The following is a 17,829-nucleotide window of genomic DNA, read 5'->3' on the forward strand; positions in this document are numbered from 1 at the left end:
CCTTACTCGCACGGCTATATTCCTTATATAGGATGAACAAAATATTTTTCATAACTCTTCATTTGGCATAAGAAAACTTTACAGATTGGGAAAACGTATTTTAAGTCATGAATGTATAAAAAAAAAATGATAAAAATATAGGTGGCCCAAAATGTGCTGCTGACGATTCCCCACAAGCTATGATTTTCCAATTGGTTGGGTTTGTGTGACTTATTGATGTTTCATAATAAATTACTTTCCCACGTGAAAGAACTTGACAAAACTAAGATTATAAGCGTATTAGCATATTTTTGTTATGAACTTTAGGTTCTTCATCGATGCAATTAGCGGGTGCTTGTTTAATTATGTAAGAACATTTTTTTAACTTTTTTAAGCTTGATAAATAAAACACGGTATGTTTATGAAAGATGTTTAGAAGAAAAAATACAGTAGCTCTATTTTTTTTTTAGAAATAAAAAATTTAGCCTCTTCTGAATCGTTTTCAGGCAAAATTAAAATATTTGGTCGGTGAGTCCCCATACGTTTTGTTTTTTTGAAGATTTCAAGTCCATATTTAGAAATTGTTATCTGTAAAATTATTCCAGTGCAATGGAATAGCAACTTTTTTCATGGAAAATTTATTTTTTTAATTTTTACTCAAATTTTTGTAATTCTGAAACAATAAAAAATGTCAACGCCTGGAAATATAAGTGATTTGGACTCTCTGAAAAACTTATTTTTATATTAACATTTACTTAAATTTTATTATTGGGAATATCCTTGTTATTATTGGTGTTATCCAAATGTAACATGAATGTGTATTCATATGTGTGTATCTTGGAGAACTTATTCTGGTTATATAAATTTTATGATACATGAATAAGAACAGTCCAACACTATTTGATTGGTTTCCAACAAAATATTAAAAATCTTTTGTTTTTTTTTTCAAAATTGTTGTTTGAAATATTTCCACAATATTTGCAGTCTCTGATGCATATGGGTACGCACTTTAGAAAACAAAAATTAAATTTTTGATGATGTCACTCGTTTATGGCATTTTTAATTAAATTTAAAGATTAAAATTAAATTTAAACATATCTAAGAAAACCAATTTTTCAATAAAATTTAGTGAAAAGTTAAAGTATTTGCACTGAAATCGGCTTATCTTCTGCTACATCACATCAATTTTAAATTTTTTTTCTCATATTGATGGTGAATAAATTTTCTTTTATTCATTTGAACAATAATTTTGCTTAAGAGTTGAAGTTCTGCTGGTATTTTCGAATTCATGATCAATAAAACGATGAAAAACAATTTTTTTTCAAAAGAAATTTCAATATTATCGACGGTTTGAGACCAGATTTATGCGTTTTATTAATTTTTATTTTTTATGAATTTCTATGGTTTATTTGAATAAATGATTTATATAGTTTCTATCATAATTGGCATTTAATTGTAGAAGTTATGATTGTTTAACTGTAACATTTATACTTCATTATGGTTCTATTCAATAATAAAGAAGAACTTCAGTGTACAGTAGAATAACTAAAATAAGTAAGGAATGAACAAAATATGATGAATCTTATGCGCTGCAGGCTAGCTTGCTATCGTAATTCATTTTTGCAAACAATTCTGTTAATTTTTGTTCATTTAACCTTCCAAAGCCGTTCGCTAAATATCCGTTTTGGGGAAATATGCGTTGTGATTTGATTTCGTTCTCCTGGCTGTAAATGTTAACCGATTTTGATGATATTATATTCATTGTGTAGGTAATTTATTCTAATTACTCAACATTTCAAAATAAAGACGATATGTTTTACCAGGATTTCGGAAACTGGTTCAGAAAGTTAAAAGTCCGAAAAATCAATTTTATTTTTAAAATACTCATAACTTCTGACAGCTTTTCTGTATTTCATTATTTCATTGATGTTTGAAATTGTCAAGAATCCATCTATCCGACAATGTATAAATATGTTGGGGTCCAATGAAAGTTTTTACCGCTATGACAGATCTTCCGGTAGAAAAAAGTCTTACTTTAAAAAAACGACATCCAGTTTTTGATTCGCTTAGCTGTATTTCATTTCTCAATGAACCGATTTTAAAAACTCAAATTTTAGTTTTTTGGCGTTAATTTGATCATTATTTTCATAGAACATACTTGGTCTGACAAAACTACCAGTTCATTGGAATGATGATAAAGATGTTTGAAATGTGCGCTTCGGGTCATATTGACCCGAACGGCTTTGGAGGGTTAAGATCGACAAAAATATTGAAATGCCTTTTTTTTGGAAAAAATTCGAATTTATCACTGATTTAGACTCGATTCATTCATTAAATAAATTTATTTCCAAAAAACTGTAAAATTTTATTTTAAACAAAAAAATCAAGAGATAATTTAAATAATATCATGGGTTGGAAACCGTAGAAGTTTATACTATTTGACCTTAACAGTAATGCTTTGATTAAAATTGAAAATCACATAGCGCAGCAGGATTACAAAACTTGGGCTGGAAAATAATAAAAATAAAAGCGGTTAAAGGAAACTCCAGGCTTATAATGATCATTGTATCTAAAGACAGTATCAAGCAAAATTTTAGCTAGATTGAACTGCTGTAGCGATTTGCATTGAGTCTGAAGTGCAAATGAAATTTTGAGACATTTAACTCAGGAGCAGTATAAAAACTGATTTCTCATCAAAATTTGTTTTTAACGTATCGTTACTTTTCAATATTCATTATCGTATTATTATTTTTTTTTTTCAAAGCTTAAATTAAGGCAAACGTTTCTACTCCAGATCGCATCCCGATAAGCGATATCATAACCAAGGACTAAAAAAATCGTATTCAAATCGGAGCAGCCAAGAAACAAAACCGCGCGTAGTTCACAAAAGTTCTGACCACAGTAGGTTCGCGACTCAGCAAACACGTGATTGTAGGGGATTTTTTTCAAGGGGAATCCGATCGCCAGAAAATCGTGAGCGAGCCGTGGCAGAAACCCTCGCGAACCTCGCGATTCTGGTTCGTGAACCAAACTGGAAAACGCATTGCACACTTGATGGTCGTGTTTTCCGTTTCGTTATTTTGTCTCCACATGGTTGTTGTTTGCGCCAAATGCAACACGTGGACAGATGAAATAAGTCGATTTTTCAAAGTTTCCATAACAATTTCTTGAAAATAATTTACAATGTTGTAAATTGAAACGATGTATATAATTTGTGAATTGAAGTTTGTCCTTTCTGATATTAAACAACGTCAAATTTGGCAAATTTGTATATAGAGTTTCGAAAGGATGCAATCTGGCCCAGTAACAGATAGAAAAAATATTGATTTGATTATCCGAAGGATAAAAAGTTCCTCCGCATCCTATAAAGATGTATGGGGTGGGGGAAGGATAAAAAAAAATACAAGTCCAATCTAGAAATGTGCTACTTCGGCATCTTAATTGTATCCCCTTTGTTTCTACCGAAGTTCAAATTGAGGAAGTTATATAAGTTTGGAATTTCAAATTTCATGTCATGGCAGAAAAAAGGAGGCATTAACCGTGCGATGAAGTTTTGAAAGCAAGGGAAAACCATTAAGATAATTAAGAATTTCAATGTTAACTCTTTGCGGACCAAATACAAGATATCTAGTTTTTTTGCTTGACGCGTTTCCGAGCCAGACAAACCGGGCAAATTTAAATTAAAACCTAGCAAAATTCGGGCAATTAATTTCAAAAATGTCCATAAATCCGAGCATTATCTGGGCAAAAAAACTTTTTTGTTCATCAGAACTTATCGACAGGTTTTGAATCGTACTTCAAGATCCAAAACACCTTTCATGATTATTTTTTCTCAAAAAAAATCCGTTTTGGAGGAGTTTGTTATTTTGATTTTTCAAATAAAGTGAATATAACCGGGCAAAATCCGGGCATTTTTCAATGAAATCTAGCCAACCGGGCCGTCCCGGACTGTTCCAAAATTTTGTATTGAATGTCCAGGCATGATTGAGTATCATACTCATTTAAAAAGATTTGAATTGAGAATAACATGAATTTATTGTAATATTTAAAAACTACCGTCCCGTTATTGTGGTCAAAGTCCGTTTTCGCTTTGACAAAATAAAGTACGCACTCTTATAATTCGGGTTTTTTTCTCTTCTTGGAAAATTGTTTCGTCTTCTTATAAGTTAAAAAGAATTCAATTCTTTGCAAAAGCCGTTGGAACTAAGGGTTTCATTATTTCTTCATCCTTTAAGGGGCATGTGAATAAGGTGGTGAAAAAGCAAGTTTCCGTAGATATTTGTATCCCTCAAGCCAAAACCCATCAAGAAAGTTTTTTTTAAAAGAAAAATTACTAGAAAACTCTTCTTTATTATTATTATTATTGAATTAATTTATCAATTTTTTATGATATTCACTTTAATCCAAAATAATCATGTGTGTTTTCTTATTGAAACTTTACATATGGAATCGAGGTTGTCTTTTCCAAATTTAAAAATCAGCTATGGAATTTTACACTCAACCTCTACTTCAGAAATGTAGTGATTTGAATGAAATTGTAAGGCTCTAAGATTTGATTTGATTATTTATTCCTTAAACGGTTGTTAAAGATCATTATTAGGGCCTTCTTGTGTCCATTCTAATCCATTATTTTGTCAAAAAGCTTTGTTTAATTCAAATGACCACCCAGGAGTTGACATGGCAGAATGAATTTGATTTAATATTAAGAGTTTCGTTAATCTTAAAACGCTGTAAGTTATCAAAAAAAAATTTTTTTAATAAACTTAAAAATAAAACAGAAATATTCCATACAATAATTGCAAGAACAGTGGAAAATGAAGAACTTCCTGCTGCTGCTTGAAGCACAATTTATTACCCGTACGCGTACCTGAAGAGACGCACAGCCTGCCTACGGAAGAAAATCGAACAACCACGCGTTCCCTTCCAAAAAAAGTTCATGAACCTTTTCGCTAAATGGTTCGTGAGCCAAAATCGCGGGGAAAAATTTTCATGTATGTTACGATTTCCACGAGCGAGACAGGATTCAAAATCCAAAAGAATCGTCTGTTGGTTGGACTGCCTCGCTCGTGTTTCCTATGGTTCGCGAACCTGAGGGATTTTTTTTCACAGCCTGCTCGCGCTTTGGCGAACCTTTACGGGTAAAAATCGTAGACGAGCGGGAATCGCCACTCGTGTACACGATTTTATTAGTCCTTGATCATAACAAAGTTATAGCGGTCCCTAGTGTTTACTAATTTTCTTAATCATTGAGCTTTTTTCACTTAAATTCCCCCCAGTGTTGCCACAATCATAAAATCTAAAGATAATTCATATTATTTTAGATAATTCTAATAATTTCAGATAATTTGCCCCTCTCAGACTGCTGACAGGATTTGCCAGCCAATTTTTAAATTTTAGGATTAGAAGATACTTTTTAAGCATTTTCAATGTTTCACAGCTCTGCAACTAGTTTAAAAAAAAATTGGAAAATTTGTCATGGTTTTTGATGACAATGTTGAGTTCAATTTAAAGGTATTAAAATTCAAAACTAAGAAAATTAGCACCTCTGAAATTAAAAAAAACTTAAAATATATTTATTTTTTTTTAAATTCAATTAGAAAATTTTCAAAAAAATATTTTGTATGGAAGGTCACCGACAAAATATTTTTATTTTCGGTGAAAACGAACCGGAAGAAGCTCTACTTTCTACCCAGGCAAAAATTAGCGTTACTGTATTTTTTTTCTTTAAGTCCTTCTACGAAATACACCATGAAAAGAAGCATATGATGCGTTATTGAGTCAATTACGCATGAAAACACCAATTTCAGTAATTTTTTTAACTGTAAAAAAATATTTTAAAATTTTTTTTTAAATAAGATTGCTGCATACAATTAAGGGTTCAAAAGTTCTAAGAAAAATTCTACAATCTGAAATCATAAAAATACATGTTTGGATTGATAAAATTTCAATGTTTACAAACGCGTGATGCAAAACATTCATATTCCAGCACATGAAAACGAGATTTGCAAGGTGTTTCTTTGATTTGCATTTTACCTCAGACACCTAACTGAATTATAAAAATAATAATTTAAAAAAAAAATAGTGATTGTTCGAAAAATATTTTTACACCAACAGTGTTGGTATAGCGTGAGGAAACCAGTTAAAAGTTTGTAGGTAATATTATCAAGCCAATCCGTCATACCGGGTAAAGTTTTTTACGGCATCAAAAAATGTTAAAATTTGTACATTTATTGCACTAATTTTCAAATTTTATATAAATACAAAAAAACTTTCAAAAACTATCTTTTGATGCGAGGAGTTATGTCACCATCATTTTGTAATCATTAAAAGATCACTTTATTATAATACATTAAATTAAAAATTCATTCAGTGTGGTGTTATATAAAAGTTGCATCTAACCCCGCTGTTGCATGATGCCCCGTTTGATGGTATGTAATGATATCGAATTTTATGGAGAGCATACTTATTTCCATAAGTCTATTCTTTAAAAAATTGATTTTTCCCTTATAATTTTTCCCTTTTCGATCAAGCATATGAAGGCATTAAGCGCCTTTGAGTATGCAATATATTCACACATCATGGTGTTGATTGACAGATAGAGTGTTTACCCGGGATTTCCTGACCGGGGATTCCCGGGAATGAAAAAAATCGGGAATTCCCGAATCCCTAGAAACGCTTAAATATCTCGGGAATTCCCGAAGCCAATAAAAAGTACAAAATTGCTTAAAATTTACACGATCTAAATTTGGAAAATGGATCTGATTGAGCAAGGAAAACGATAGTTCTATCACTGACCATACTGACCGGACACTCGATTTTGAGGATAAATGACCAAGTTGGTTGAAATCCTCTTCAAATAAAAAGTAAAGATAGATAGGTAGATTTCATTTGTTGGATAATTCCAGCGGAACGCAATATGGTTCCAGAGTGCGCATTGATCAATTTGAAGAATAACGAAATCCGCGCCACCATTTTTATACAAATTCCTTGTAAAGTAAAGATAATATATAGGTAGTCTTTCAAGAGTACATGTACTTTTTTCGATCGAAAAATGAACGTACTTACCAATCATTTAAGAACAAATTGAACTTTTACGACGACTCAGGGAACTAATTTTTGTCTTACTAAGAAGAAAAAGAATGATAAAAACACGGTTTCGATGATATTTTTGGTAAAAACAAAAACATATAGAAAACACACCGCGGGGTAGATTGCCAACACCAGTGGACAGAACGCTCCATACCGAAAGGGTGGTAAGAAATGGAACAATGATTATACGGAATGCAATAATTGAAACATCAAATGTTCAATTACATGTTCATAGAATTTTTGTAAGCTAAACGTGTAGTGTTCTTACATATTTTAATCACTGCCGATGGTAATTTTTCACAAACTTACAAAACCTATCGATTTTTTTTTGATCTCGAAATTTCGCGCGTCTATCACTTCCAAATTTACTTAACTGAATCAGGTTTCAGAGAAATTCCCTCTCTCACTTTCTCAAGTTTCTTTCCATAGTATTCGTACGCGCACTCCAAGTGATGCCATTTTCTGAGAAATTCAAATCATCATCCTTTATTTCCTACATTACCCCCCTTCTCTACAGTGGTTTAACACCTTTCCCAAAAAAGTAAATAAAATTTGATAAGATTTTACAAATTTTCTTATGAAACCTTTCGGAGTTTTTTTTTAATTATCTTTAAAACAATTTTAAAACACAAAACAGCTTAAACAGGAGATGAAAGAGTACAGTGCTGAAATGACATTGAAGCTAATTGACGATAATCAATTCTCTCGGAGTTTAACAACTGCATAAATTCAATCATTATAAAGCAAAATACCTAGTCGCTTAATATATGTAAGTTACTGTCTTTGATTTTCACATGCTATGTTAAGCAACTCCTCCGTTATATAATTATTTTTTGAAACCTATTCTTAGAACAAAAAAATCAATAAAGATTGATGATTTCGTTAGTAACTATCTTAGAATCATATTGTTGTTTTTTTTATAGAATTTATTTTCATTTCAACTGATAAGGACATTTTTAATCGACACACCATTTGAAGATTTGTAATCTTTTATTTGTATAATTTCAACAATTTCTTGAAATACTTTTGCCATCTGTTTTCTTTTTTGAAATATAACCTCTAGTCGCTACACGTCTCAGTTTAACAAAATTTGATGTAAACCAAATCACGATGTTTTTAATTGAGTTTAATTTTATTTTCAAATTTTCCAAATAACTATCCAAATAACTATCCAAATAACTAAGCTAAATTGAATTTGAATCTGCGTTGACAAACTTAAAATTATTTTCAACCATTTTTTTCCGTTTTGTTTAGAATATGTTTTTTTTCTTGCGATTAAATATTTAAATAATTTAACCAAGTAATAATATTCATTAATAAGATACTCTGTATCTTAAGTATTTTCAGGACACTCTGTGCCATTATTTTTCAATTTGGAGCACTCTGTGCTTACTGGGTACTCTGTACCTAAACATTATTAAGGCACTCCGTGCCATATTTGTCGAAACAGAGTACTCTGTACTCTTCAGGTACTCTGTACCTGCAAATCTTTAGGGCACTCTGTGCCATTATTTTTTTTTAGTCATGGGTACCCTGTACCCGATCATTTCTGAGGCACTCTGTACCTCAATTAAATTTATAAGTACTCTGTACTTCATTTGATGGTTACTAATAGGGCACTCCGTGCCAGAATTTATCAAGAAAGCACTCCGTGCTCAACACTGGTAAACGCAGTCTGAATTTCATTGATTAGAAAAATAAATCCATCATTTTTCTATTTGTTTCTTTTGTTTGTATTATTTCCATCCACTTGTCGCCGAAATAGATGCGCATATTTCCTGTATTCACTTGCACGGTGGCTTTAAAAATGGCTTTCGAACAAGATAACATTCACACTAACACAAAACTATGTTACCATTTTTCACGGGAGTGTTTCGGTAGCTATAACGTGCTGAATCAAACATAACGCTGTTAACTCACCTACCAATTGCGCCATTGTAGTGTTCTTACATATTTTAATCACTGCCGATGGTAATTTTTCACAAACTTACAAAACCTATCGATTTTTTTTTGATCTCGAAATTTCGCGCGTCTATCACTTCCAAATTTACTTAACTGAATCAGGTTTCAGAGAAATTCCCTCTCTCACTTTCTCAAGTTTCTTTCCATAGTATTCGTACGCGCACTCCAAGTGATGCCATTTTCTGAGAAATTCAAATCATCATCCTTTATTTCCTACAAAACGTACTTTGGCAAAAACAATTTATTGCAAGTTATTGCAAAAATTAACGAATATTAAGCGTTTCAAAATATACTTTTTGGTATCCTTGTAGGTGAAACGCCCTCAAGTAGGCAACGAAATCCAATTTCTTGGCTGATATCGCGGTAAACATGGCGACAGATGACTTTTTCGAATCAAATATTAGTGCATTTTTTAAACTTGAAAACGAAAATGGTTTTATTTATGAATTCTAATCGTCATTTAGGAGTCACCAAATACAAAGAATGACATTTTGTTTTGAAACTCAGTTTTTCTTAAAAGTCAACATCTTTTAAAAGTTGAGCGTAAAACACGTGTTCTTGCGGACATTCTGCCGCAATTTTGATGTGATCGTATTTAGTCAAAATTTGTGGGAAGATAGTGCAATTAAACTAAATATTTATAGTCTTCCTAAAGTACACACGAGTAGAAAAACGATAAGCTGTAGTTTTTTTCAGATTGCGCAGGTTGATTGATTATAAAACCATGTATGTTAGACATGAGAAATAACAAGTTTCACCCAGATTCGATTAATTCTCTGTTTCTTCAAGAAATTCAGGTAATTAAATCGTTTTAGTGAACTTTTCACTTAAGCAAGGATAGAAAAACTTGTTTGCCACATTAAAAATGAAGAAAGACATCCTTCGAAGCGATAGCTCAGCGTATTTTCGAGAAATAATGGCATGGCCCATCTTATCCGCTGGTGCTTCTTGCACAGTTTGTGGGTGACATTCAACCCTTCGAAATTTTCTCGGCCCCCGAGCAGACTTTTATGGCAAAATTATAGCAAATTTTGCTATCACGCCCTGAGAGCCAAATGTGCTCTCATTTTGCTTGACATAAGGTGGTACACAGCAAAAATGAGAGCACAAATTTTCATACTTGGTTAGCAAAGTGATGCCTAATTTTGCTAAAAATGAGACCTGAACTACACCTCGTCTTTCGAGAGCTTGGAAAGCAAAATGATGTCAATATAAGGCATCTAAGAGAGCAAAATTTGGCATCGATATACTCTCAAAACAATAAAAAAAAGGGGCATTAATGGAGTCGCCATTATAGCATAATGTGACATCTCTTTGACATCCAAGTATAAACATTGCTGAACTCATTTTTGCCGACCACCCTATTGCAAGAAAAATGACAGTAAATTTAACTATCAAAGCGTGATAGCAATGTTTGCTATAATTTTTAGGTTTCGAATGGGTCACATAATTTTCCATTTTATCAATCTTAATGCGTTGCATGTTCAAAAGCGATAGTTACGATTCTGTTCGATATCGCTTTTGAGTATAAATTCAGGCGTTTTAAACATGTCCGTATAACACTATTCCAATAAAGTATATAGACATAATTTCAATTGCTTCTTGAACATTAGGGCCCTCCCAACGGTTCAGGCGTAAATATTGGTTTTAAGTATACCAGTTTAAGCACAATTTGAAATTTTAGAATCGGCTAAAACACCCACTCCCCACCGGTGTAGGAGCAAATTTAAAACGGAAACACTTTCATTGCAGACACTCAATAATTGAGAAGAAAAAACCCATTTTATTAGAAAAATTGCATAAGTTTTGAGTTTCACGATTAATTGTCTTAAAATTAATTCTACGAATATTCTTTTTGACAGAACAATGATTTCAACTATTCTACCAGGATTACATTAATTTAAAAGCAAACATGACTACACAACGAGGAAAAAAGCTCAATTGAAACAATTCTTCAATTAATTCCATCAAATTGCTTTGAATCAATGGAATAAGGTTTTGTTAAAATGAAATGAAAAAGCAATTTTTTTTTCAAGTTATTGCTGACATTGATAAAGGAAATGAGAAATGTTTATCCCAAAGTCAAAGGAAATTTTCCTTTGATTTGTCGACATTTTTGTTTGACAAAAACTTGTTTCACTTAGTAAATTTATGTATGGATACAGAAAAATATGCTGCTATTGACGAAAACTCCGAGCAATCTATACGAAACCAAAAATCTCTCAATATCTCAAATAAAACAAAAATTATAGAACAAACAATAAACATAAACAATTAAATATTTAATTTACCTCATCGAAAAAATATTGAAATTTTCTTTTCGTTTTTTTTTCAAATTTTAGAACGCTGACTGGATTCACTAATTCGTCGAGCCCAAATGAAAAGCTTTTTATTAAATTATATTTAATCGAGAATAATGTGACATCTATTATTTATACTTGGTATGGTTTTTATTAACATCTATTCTCAATTTATGTTACGTATAGGCTGGTTGAAGCGAAAAAAACATTCAAATAATATCTCAAAAAGAAACTATTATCACACCCAATGTTACCCAAACATGTGTGAAAGAAATCATTGTTGGCTAAAATTTTCTCACCGTGAACTAAATCGGTCTGTCGTATATTTTGAAATCCTGTTCCAAATTTGCATGAATTTGGAACAAAGGCGTATAACTGTTGGGAATTTTGAAATCGATAACTGTGCTAAAACAGCAATTTACGCCACCGGTGCCAGCCGAAATGTTTTAGCGTGGTCGAAAACCGTGTTTTGCATCTACCGTTGGGACAGCCCTTACTGGTTAAGCTTACAATAATCAAAGTTGGTGACAACTGTGGTAAAGTAATACGTAGTATCCAGCCATAGACAACACTTTTGGAAATGAGTGAAAACTTACATAAAATAATTTCTCTAACAACATCAATGTTCCTTGCATCCAGTAGGAGATATACTTGCTGCGATAGACATTGATTAATTGATTGATTTTCCTAAAAGCTATTGATCTGCATGTATAATTCTTTTCGTTTTCATTTTTCCCTATCTCTTTCCTGTTCTCTTAAAAAAAATGAGGATCTATCCCTAAGTAAACAATTGAAAACATTCAAAACGAGTTTGGCTCCTTAAAACCTCAAGGTATGAACCGTCCACACTGATGAACTGATGTACAAGCTAAGCGTTGAAAAGTGTGTAAAGTCCCGACGACCGTTTTGAATCAATTTTATGTTTTTTGGTTGAGCCACCAGATGTCTCCAAGGACACCAGAGAGAACTGTCAAGAAGAAAATGAAATGTAAACAAAACAAAACAACAAACTTTTAGTCAATTATGAAAAGGTCGTATCTATTTGACGAGTTTCGATCAAATTGATGTTGAAGATTCGTTACACATTTTTGATCAAAATTTTACGCTTAACGCTGTTTTTCGAATTGCTTCAAACTAGCATGAAGCACTTAATATAAACAGATATAATGCGTGAAAATGCCCGCTCAGAGAAGCCTAGAATCTGTATTTCTTCGTTGGATTGTTAATTTTAAGCTCAACTGGATAAAATAACTGGTTCATCTGGCTTGTTCAAAGTTGTTAGTTAGCCTCTATAGTAAAAAGAATCGAGGTAAAATGAACCAGATGAATTTACCTTGCTGTGAATATATTGAAGCCGTCCATTTTTCTACGATGTTAGTTTATTAATTTTTGAGATCATATACAATTGCGCTCTTCCAAGAATCAGGTACTTCAAAAGTTGATTCGGCTTGGTTAAATGATAGCATTTGAAATTATGAATACGTTTCTGGAATTTTATAATTCAAACTTGTATATTTGTCATTTCGTCATTCTCTCTAGTGACAATATTGTAATGATGCCATTTTTCTCAGCTGAAATTTATTCTTAGTTCATCTAATTATATACATAGAGCAATTCATCTAATTGTATTTAAATTTATTTATTAATGAGTTCAAACACCATTTCGCCCTCTCGAAAAATTCTTACTTGCAAAAGAGCTATCTAGAAACAGTGCCATCTGTTGCGCCGTTCAAAAGTTACAAATCAAGCAATAGATGGCACTGTTTTTCGTCACTTTTTAACGGCTTCTTTAAAAGAGAACACTGGAAATTTTACACAAGTTTTTGAAGATTTTTTGTTCGAGCTTGTACATCAGTTATCAGTGCCGTCCATATGAAGAAAATACAAAAAAAGCACATGAATGTTTTCTGATTTTTTTTTCTAATTTAGTTTAGTGATCATAAAATTGATACTCTTCAAATCAGTAGAGTAACCAATATTTTAAAAAAATATATTTTTGAAGTTATTGCTAAAAAAAAACCTTAAGTGTCCGGTAGTAGTCAAGTTCCCTCTACATTTGTATAAACAAATTTAAGTATACAACGCTTTAAAAAATGACAGCTGTCTCATCGATACTTATGATATATTGACATCGTAAATTTGAATTTTCAAACAATTTTTTTTATAATACAATTCACATTGAATATGATCGTAGAAAATGCCTAAATTCCATTTAACACTGCCAGCATTAAACGCCTTGATCTAGACACTGTCTATATTAAACTGCTTTAGACGGATTGCACACTGTGAGTGCAAAAACGCCTCGCCGATATTTTCGGAATTTATAGGTCTTTTTCATCAATTATTTTATAAATCACATATTAGTTTCATATTGGTATGATTAAAAAAAAAAAAAGAAAATCGAATAACCGGTTTTTTAAACATCAAAGTTAAGCTTTTTTCATGAATGTTGCAATTCCTCGGCTAGGCATTCTAAATTACGCATAGTCTTGAATAGGTTAAAATAATAGGCAAGTAACTATTTCTCGATCAGTTTAACTTGAATTGCTAATTAAAGTGGTGAATAACATTTAGATTCTAATTTTTCTTTTAAAAAGCACGCATTATTTACGAGTTGTTAGTTTGATAATTTCTCATTTCTTAGTTTTGAACAAATTCTAAAGATAGATAAGTAACAAAAAAAAAAGCTTACTCACGATTTTTCTTGGAGCCGTTTACGTAATCAGCCTTTTTGAGCACCCTTAGACCGGAAGCAGGAAGAAGAAGTCAGGCGGAATTGTCCGCCGTATGCCTTTGGGAACGAGGCCGACATTTTTCTAGGGGCATTACAATTTCGAAGCCTCTATAATTCATTCTAGAGCTGTTGATTGTAGAGGGTCCATTATCGTCGATGTGTAAACTTCTGAAACCAAGAAACATATTATTAACTGTTAATTGATCCTTACCTGCTTGGATACAGAAGTACAAACTGCATTCAATTGTTTCAATTGATTACTTCCACCTAGCCACAAGATTAGCAGACAATGGTAATCGCGCTATTAGAATCCGGACAATCGACAGAAAAGACCTGAAAATTTAAAAAAAATCAAAACAAAACAAACCTTACAGCAAACCTTATAACTGGTTGGAACGAAGTGGAAAGTTCACGGTCCTTTTCAAACAAGAACACCACCAGCAGACACTAGATGCTCCTTCCTTGGCACACACTCGTCAAAAATTTAGGGCAGAACCTGTTGGCCAGATGTATTTTGGGGAACCAACAATCGATCCGATCCGTTTAATGAATTTTTTTCGCATTTGTTTTGGTTTCATTTGACGTTTGAAAAATGTGGTTGCCAGTATGCTAGATTTTATTTTCGTAATGTGCGTCGAGGTGTCGAAGTCCAGAGATGAATTCTGCATGTCGAATTAAAAGACACTATAAATCTAGCGTTATATTTGAAAAAGGCGAAACTACCATGTTTTAAAAAATTAACTGGAAGAAACTGCATGTTCATGTATTTCAGTTGGGACTTTGATACATATTTCAATATAGAAGGCATACATATTTTTTTGTTATGAGACATGACATTAAAAACCAAAACAAAACCGGGATATAAATTGGATGAAATTGCAAGGCGCGCCTGAAAAGTGTTGAAAACTCAAAGGAAAATTTGGAAAATTTACAGAAAAAAACCCTTATTCGACTTTAAGCACTTCTAATCGTTTTAAGAAAAACCAAAAGGGTTTAACTTCTTTTTTTTAAATAGTTTTTTGTTTGTAGATCTAAAATTTTTAGCATGTTTTCCTCAAGTCAGTTATAGTTTCGTCCTCTTGATAAGTTTGACGTAGTATTTAATGCAATAAGAAAACATTATTTATGTGTTAAGAAACATATGCTTATTAAAAGAGGGTTTTTCAAAAAAAAGGGCATATTTCATTTTGATAAGAATTTCATTTAACCATTGCCGTGGAGTTTGTGCTTTTGTAATATTTTATGATAAAGCTGTTTGTTTTGTTTCTTACGGTAAGTAAAGTGACAATTATGATTTTTTTTTCGAAAAAACATTAATTCTTGAAATTTTAGTTTATACCTTAAAATTTCAATATTATTATACTGTCAATACATATTTCATATTAACTACACGTTGCTATTATTCGATTACATAATTATAACAGCAAATGCTGTTTCCACTTTGCAGCACCTAAGTAAAGTGACAATTATGATTTTTTTTTTTTTGAAAAAACATTAATTCTTGAAATTTTAGTTTATACCTTAAAATTTCACTATTATTATACTGTCAATACATATTTCATATTAACTACACGTTGCTATTATTCGATTACATAATTATAACAGCAAATGCTGTTTCCACTTTGCAGCACCTAAGATATCGCTCAAAAAGCTAATCCCAGTCCCAAGGAATGTTTTATATCAATCATAGGTTTCCTTCCTGTATGAATAAAGGATACCTCAAAAATGCCATGTTTTGATATCAGATTAAATTCTACACAAAATTATTGTAACAGCTTGCTGTTGATACCATATTTTGTTTTCAGCTTGCTATCAAATGTAAATTATTGATGCCTTAGGGTTGCCTAATTTTGCTATCATGAATAATTTAATAGCGAATCATGCTATCAGTGTGCTGTTGACACCTTGGTAAGCTATCAGTTTGCTGTCGATTTGGGCATCAAAGTCTGCTCGGTCCACGCTTTTCAGTTGACTGTAAAACTGTTCTTTCTCCTGCAAATCAGCAACGTCAGTTGGCGCATAACACTGAATCATTGTAAGATTTCTAACCCGTGTTCTGAATCTGGCCACGATTATCCGTTCGTTTATTGGATCCCATCCCCATCTAATGAGGACCGCATGGGCCTGCGGGCTTATGCCAGAGTGAGCCAGTCATTGCCCGGACTGTGGTTTGTATTAGGCCAACGGACTTCGCTAGTCACAGAATTTCAAGCTTGAGGCGACTAGCTTCTCTAACAAGTTCAGCCAGCTTACCTGGCCGTGCAAGAGTCAAAACATTCCAAGTTTCAATTCTAGTCCGTGTTTTCATGCTAAAAGTCGTTGCCACCAAAGCACTTACCAAAGTTTCCAATTCGGTTATTTCTTGTCTCAGCTTCCGTAACGATTGATTGTTAGTAGGTTGTTAGCCTAAGGTTAGCCATATCCCGCGATGGGACTGCCATCTTTGACTTAGCTGGCGGGAGCCGCATTTCATAAATTCAGCCGATGACTGTTAGACAGACGCTGTTTGAGCCGCCCCTGACCTGGAGAACAGACGCGTGCGGTTTGGATTAATGATCTCAATGTACTCTTTTTAGTGTTGCGGGAAACAATTACCTGTAAACTTGTGTTTTATCAATGCGAGTTCAAAGTCCAAACTTACCCAAAAACTTTGATTTAATAGCATAATGAAATCACGTTTTGATTTTCCATCTACGCGCCGGTGTTGTTCTAATTCCTAATTTCGTTTTCTCTTTGCAGATACTTGAGAGATCATCTGGACCTCGTTGATCCCAACAGAATTTGTGCCTACGGTAAACTTGAGCATTTGACACACGAGAAAATAATGATCACATCTGGTTTTTTTATTATAGGTTGGGGGTACGGCGGATATATCGTTTCGATGATGTTGGCTAGTGATACGGATAATGTGCTGAAATGCGGAGCTGCCGTTAATCCGATCGTGTCTTTCAAGTATTACAGTTAGTATCGTTATTCAGCGGTTGTCGGAACAATAGAATCTTAGCTTATCATTCTCCAACGTCTATCTTCCAGATTCGTTCTTCACGGAACGATACGTCATCCATGCGGCAGATAACGGTCGATCTCTACTGGACTCCGATCTTTCGATGAAAGCGGGTAATTTCGCCAACCGCAAGTATCTTCTCATACATGGAACAGCGGATACTTTAGTACATGAACAGCACACGGCACTATTCACGAAGTCGTTGATAGAAGAGGGCGTAATGTTCAGACATCAGGTAAGCTCTCATAGCTTTTCAGAACAATCTGATAGCGTATTTGAAAATAATATTTGTTCACTTTTCAGGTCTATGTTGATGAAAACCATGCTTTAACCGGAGCCATCAAGCACGTCTACGACACTATCGAAGCTTATTTCGAAGAAAATTTCTTGAACGACAACCATGATTGGACTGCAGCTTTCTTCCTCTCTAAAACATAACTCATAATATAGGTTCTTTGTTATGATCGATTCGAATAATGTGACTAAACAAAAAAAAATCGAAGATTTCAGTATATATTAAAATGATAATTAAGATTTAGGCTGCTTGTTTTATTAAAATGTTAAATGGGGTGAAAATTGTTGGGATTTGGATATCGAGTCGCAAATTTTTATCTTTATATTTTTTGTTATCCAATAAGGTGGTATGTATTTTAATTTATTGGTCAAAAGATTGTATGATTTCAGTTTATGTTAGGGATACCATACGTACACTTTATCGACCGAAAAATGTGCGTATCGTAATCCGGGGTAATATTGATCAC

The 17,829-nt window shown here is 32.7% G+C and overlaps 1 protein-coding gene across 3 annotated transcripts in view; it reads left to right on the forward strand.

Moving 5' to 3' along the window:
* LOC129740436 (inactive dipeptidyl peptidase 10) overlaps positions 1–17,606 on the forward strand; it is a 120,187-nt gene extending 102,581 nt beyond the window's left edge. For all 3 annotated transcript variants that reach the window (XM_055732105.1, XM_055732106.1, XM_055732107.1), the window contains 4 exons: positions 16,804–16,856; positions 16,917–17,024; positions 17,098–17,303; positions 17,372–17,606. In XM_055732105.1, the coding sequence (XP_055588080.1) occupies positions 16,804–16,856; positions 16,917–17,024; positions 17,098–17,303; positions 17,372–17,506 (502 nt within the window). In that variant the 3' untranslated portion in view covers positions 17,507–17,606. The remainder of the gene's footprint in view (positions 1–16,803; positions 16,857–16,916; positions 17,025–17,097; positions 17,304–17,371) is intronic.
* Positions 17,607–17,829: the final 223 nt, after the last annotated feature.

This window comes from Uranotaenia lowii, chromosome 1 (assembly GCF_029784155.1).
Source record: "Uranotaenia lowii strain MFRU-FL chromosome 1, ASM2978415v1, whole genome shotgun sequence".
In the NCBI taxonomy this organism is placed as follows: domain Eukaryota; kingdom Metazoa; phylum Arthropoda; class Insecta; order Diptera; family Culicidae; genus Uranotaenia; species Uranotaenia lowii.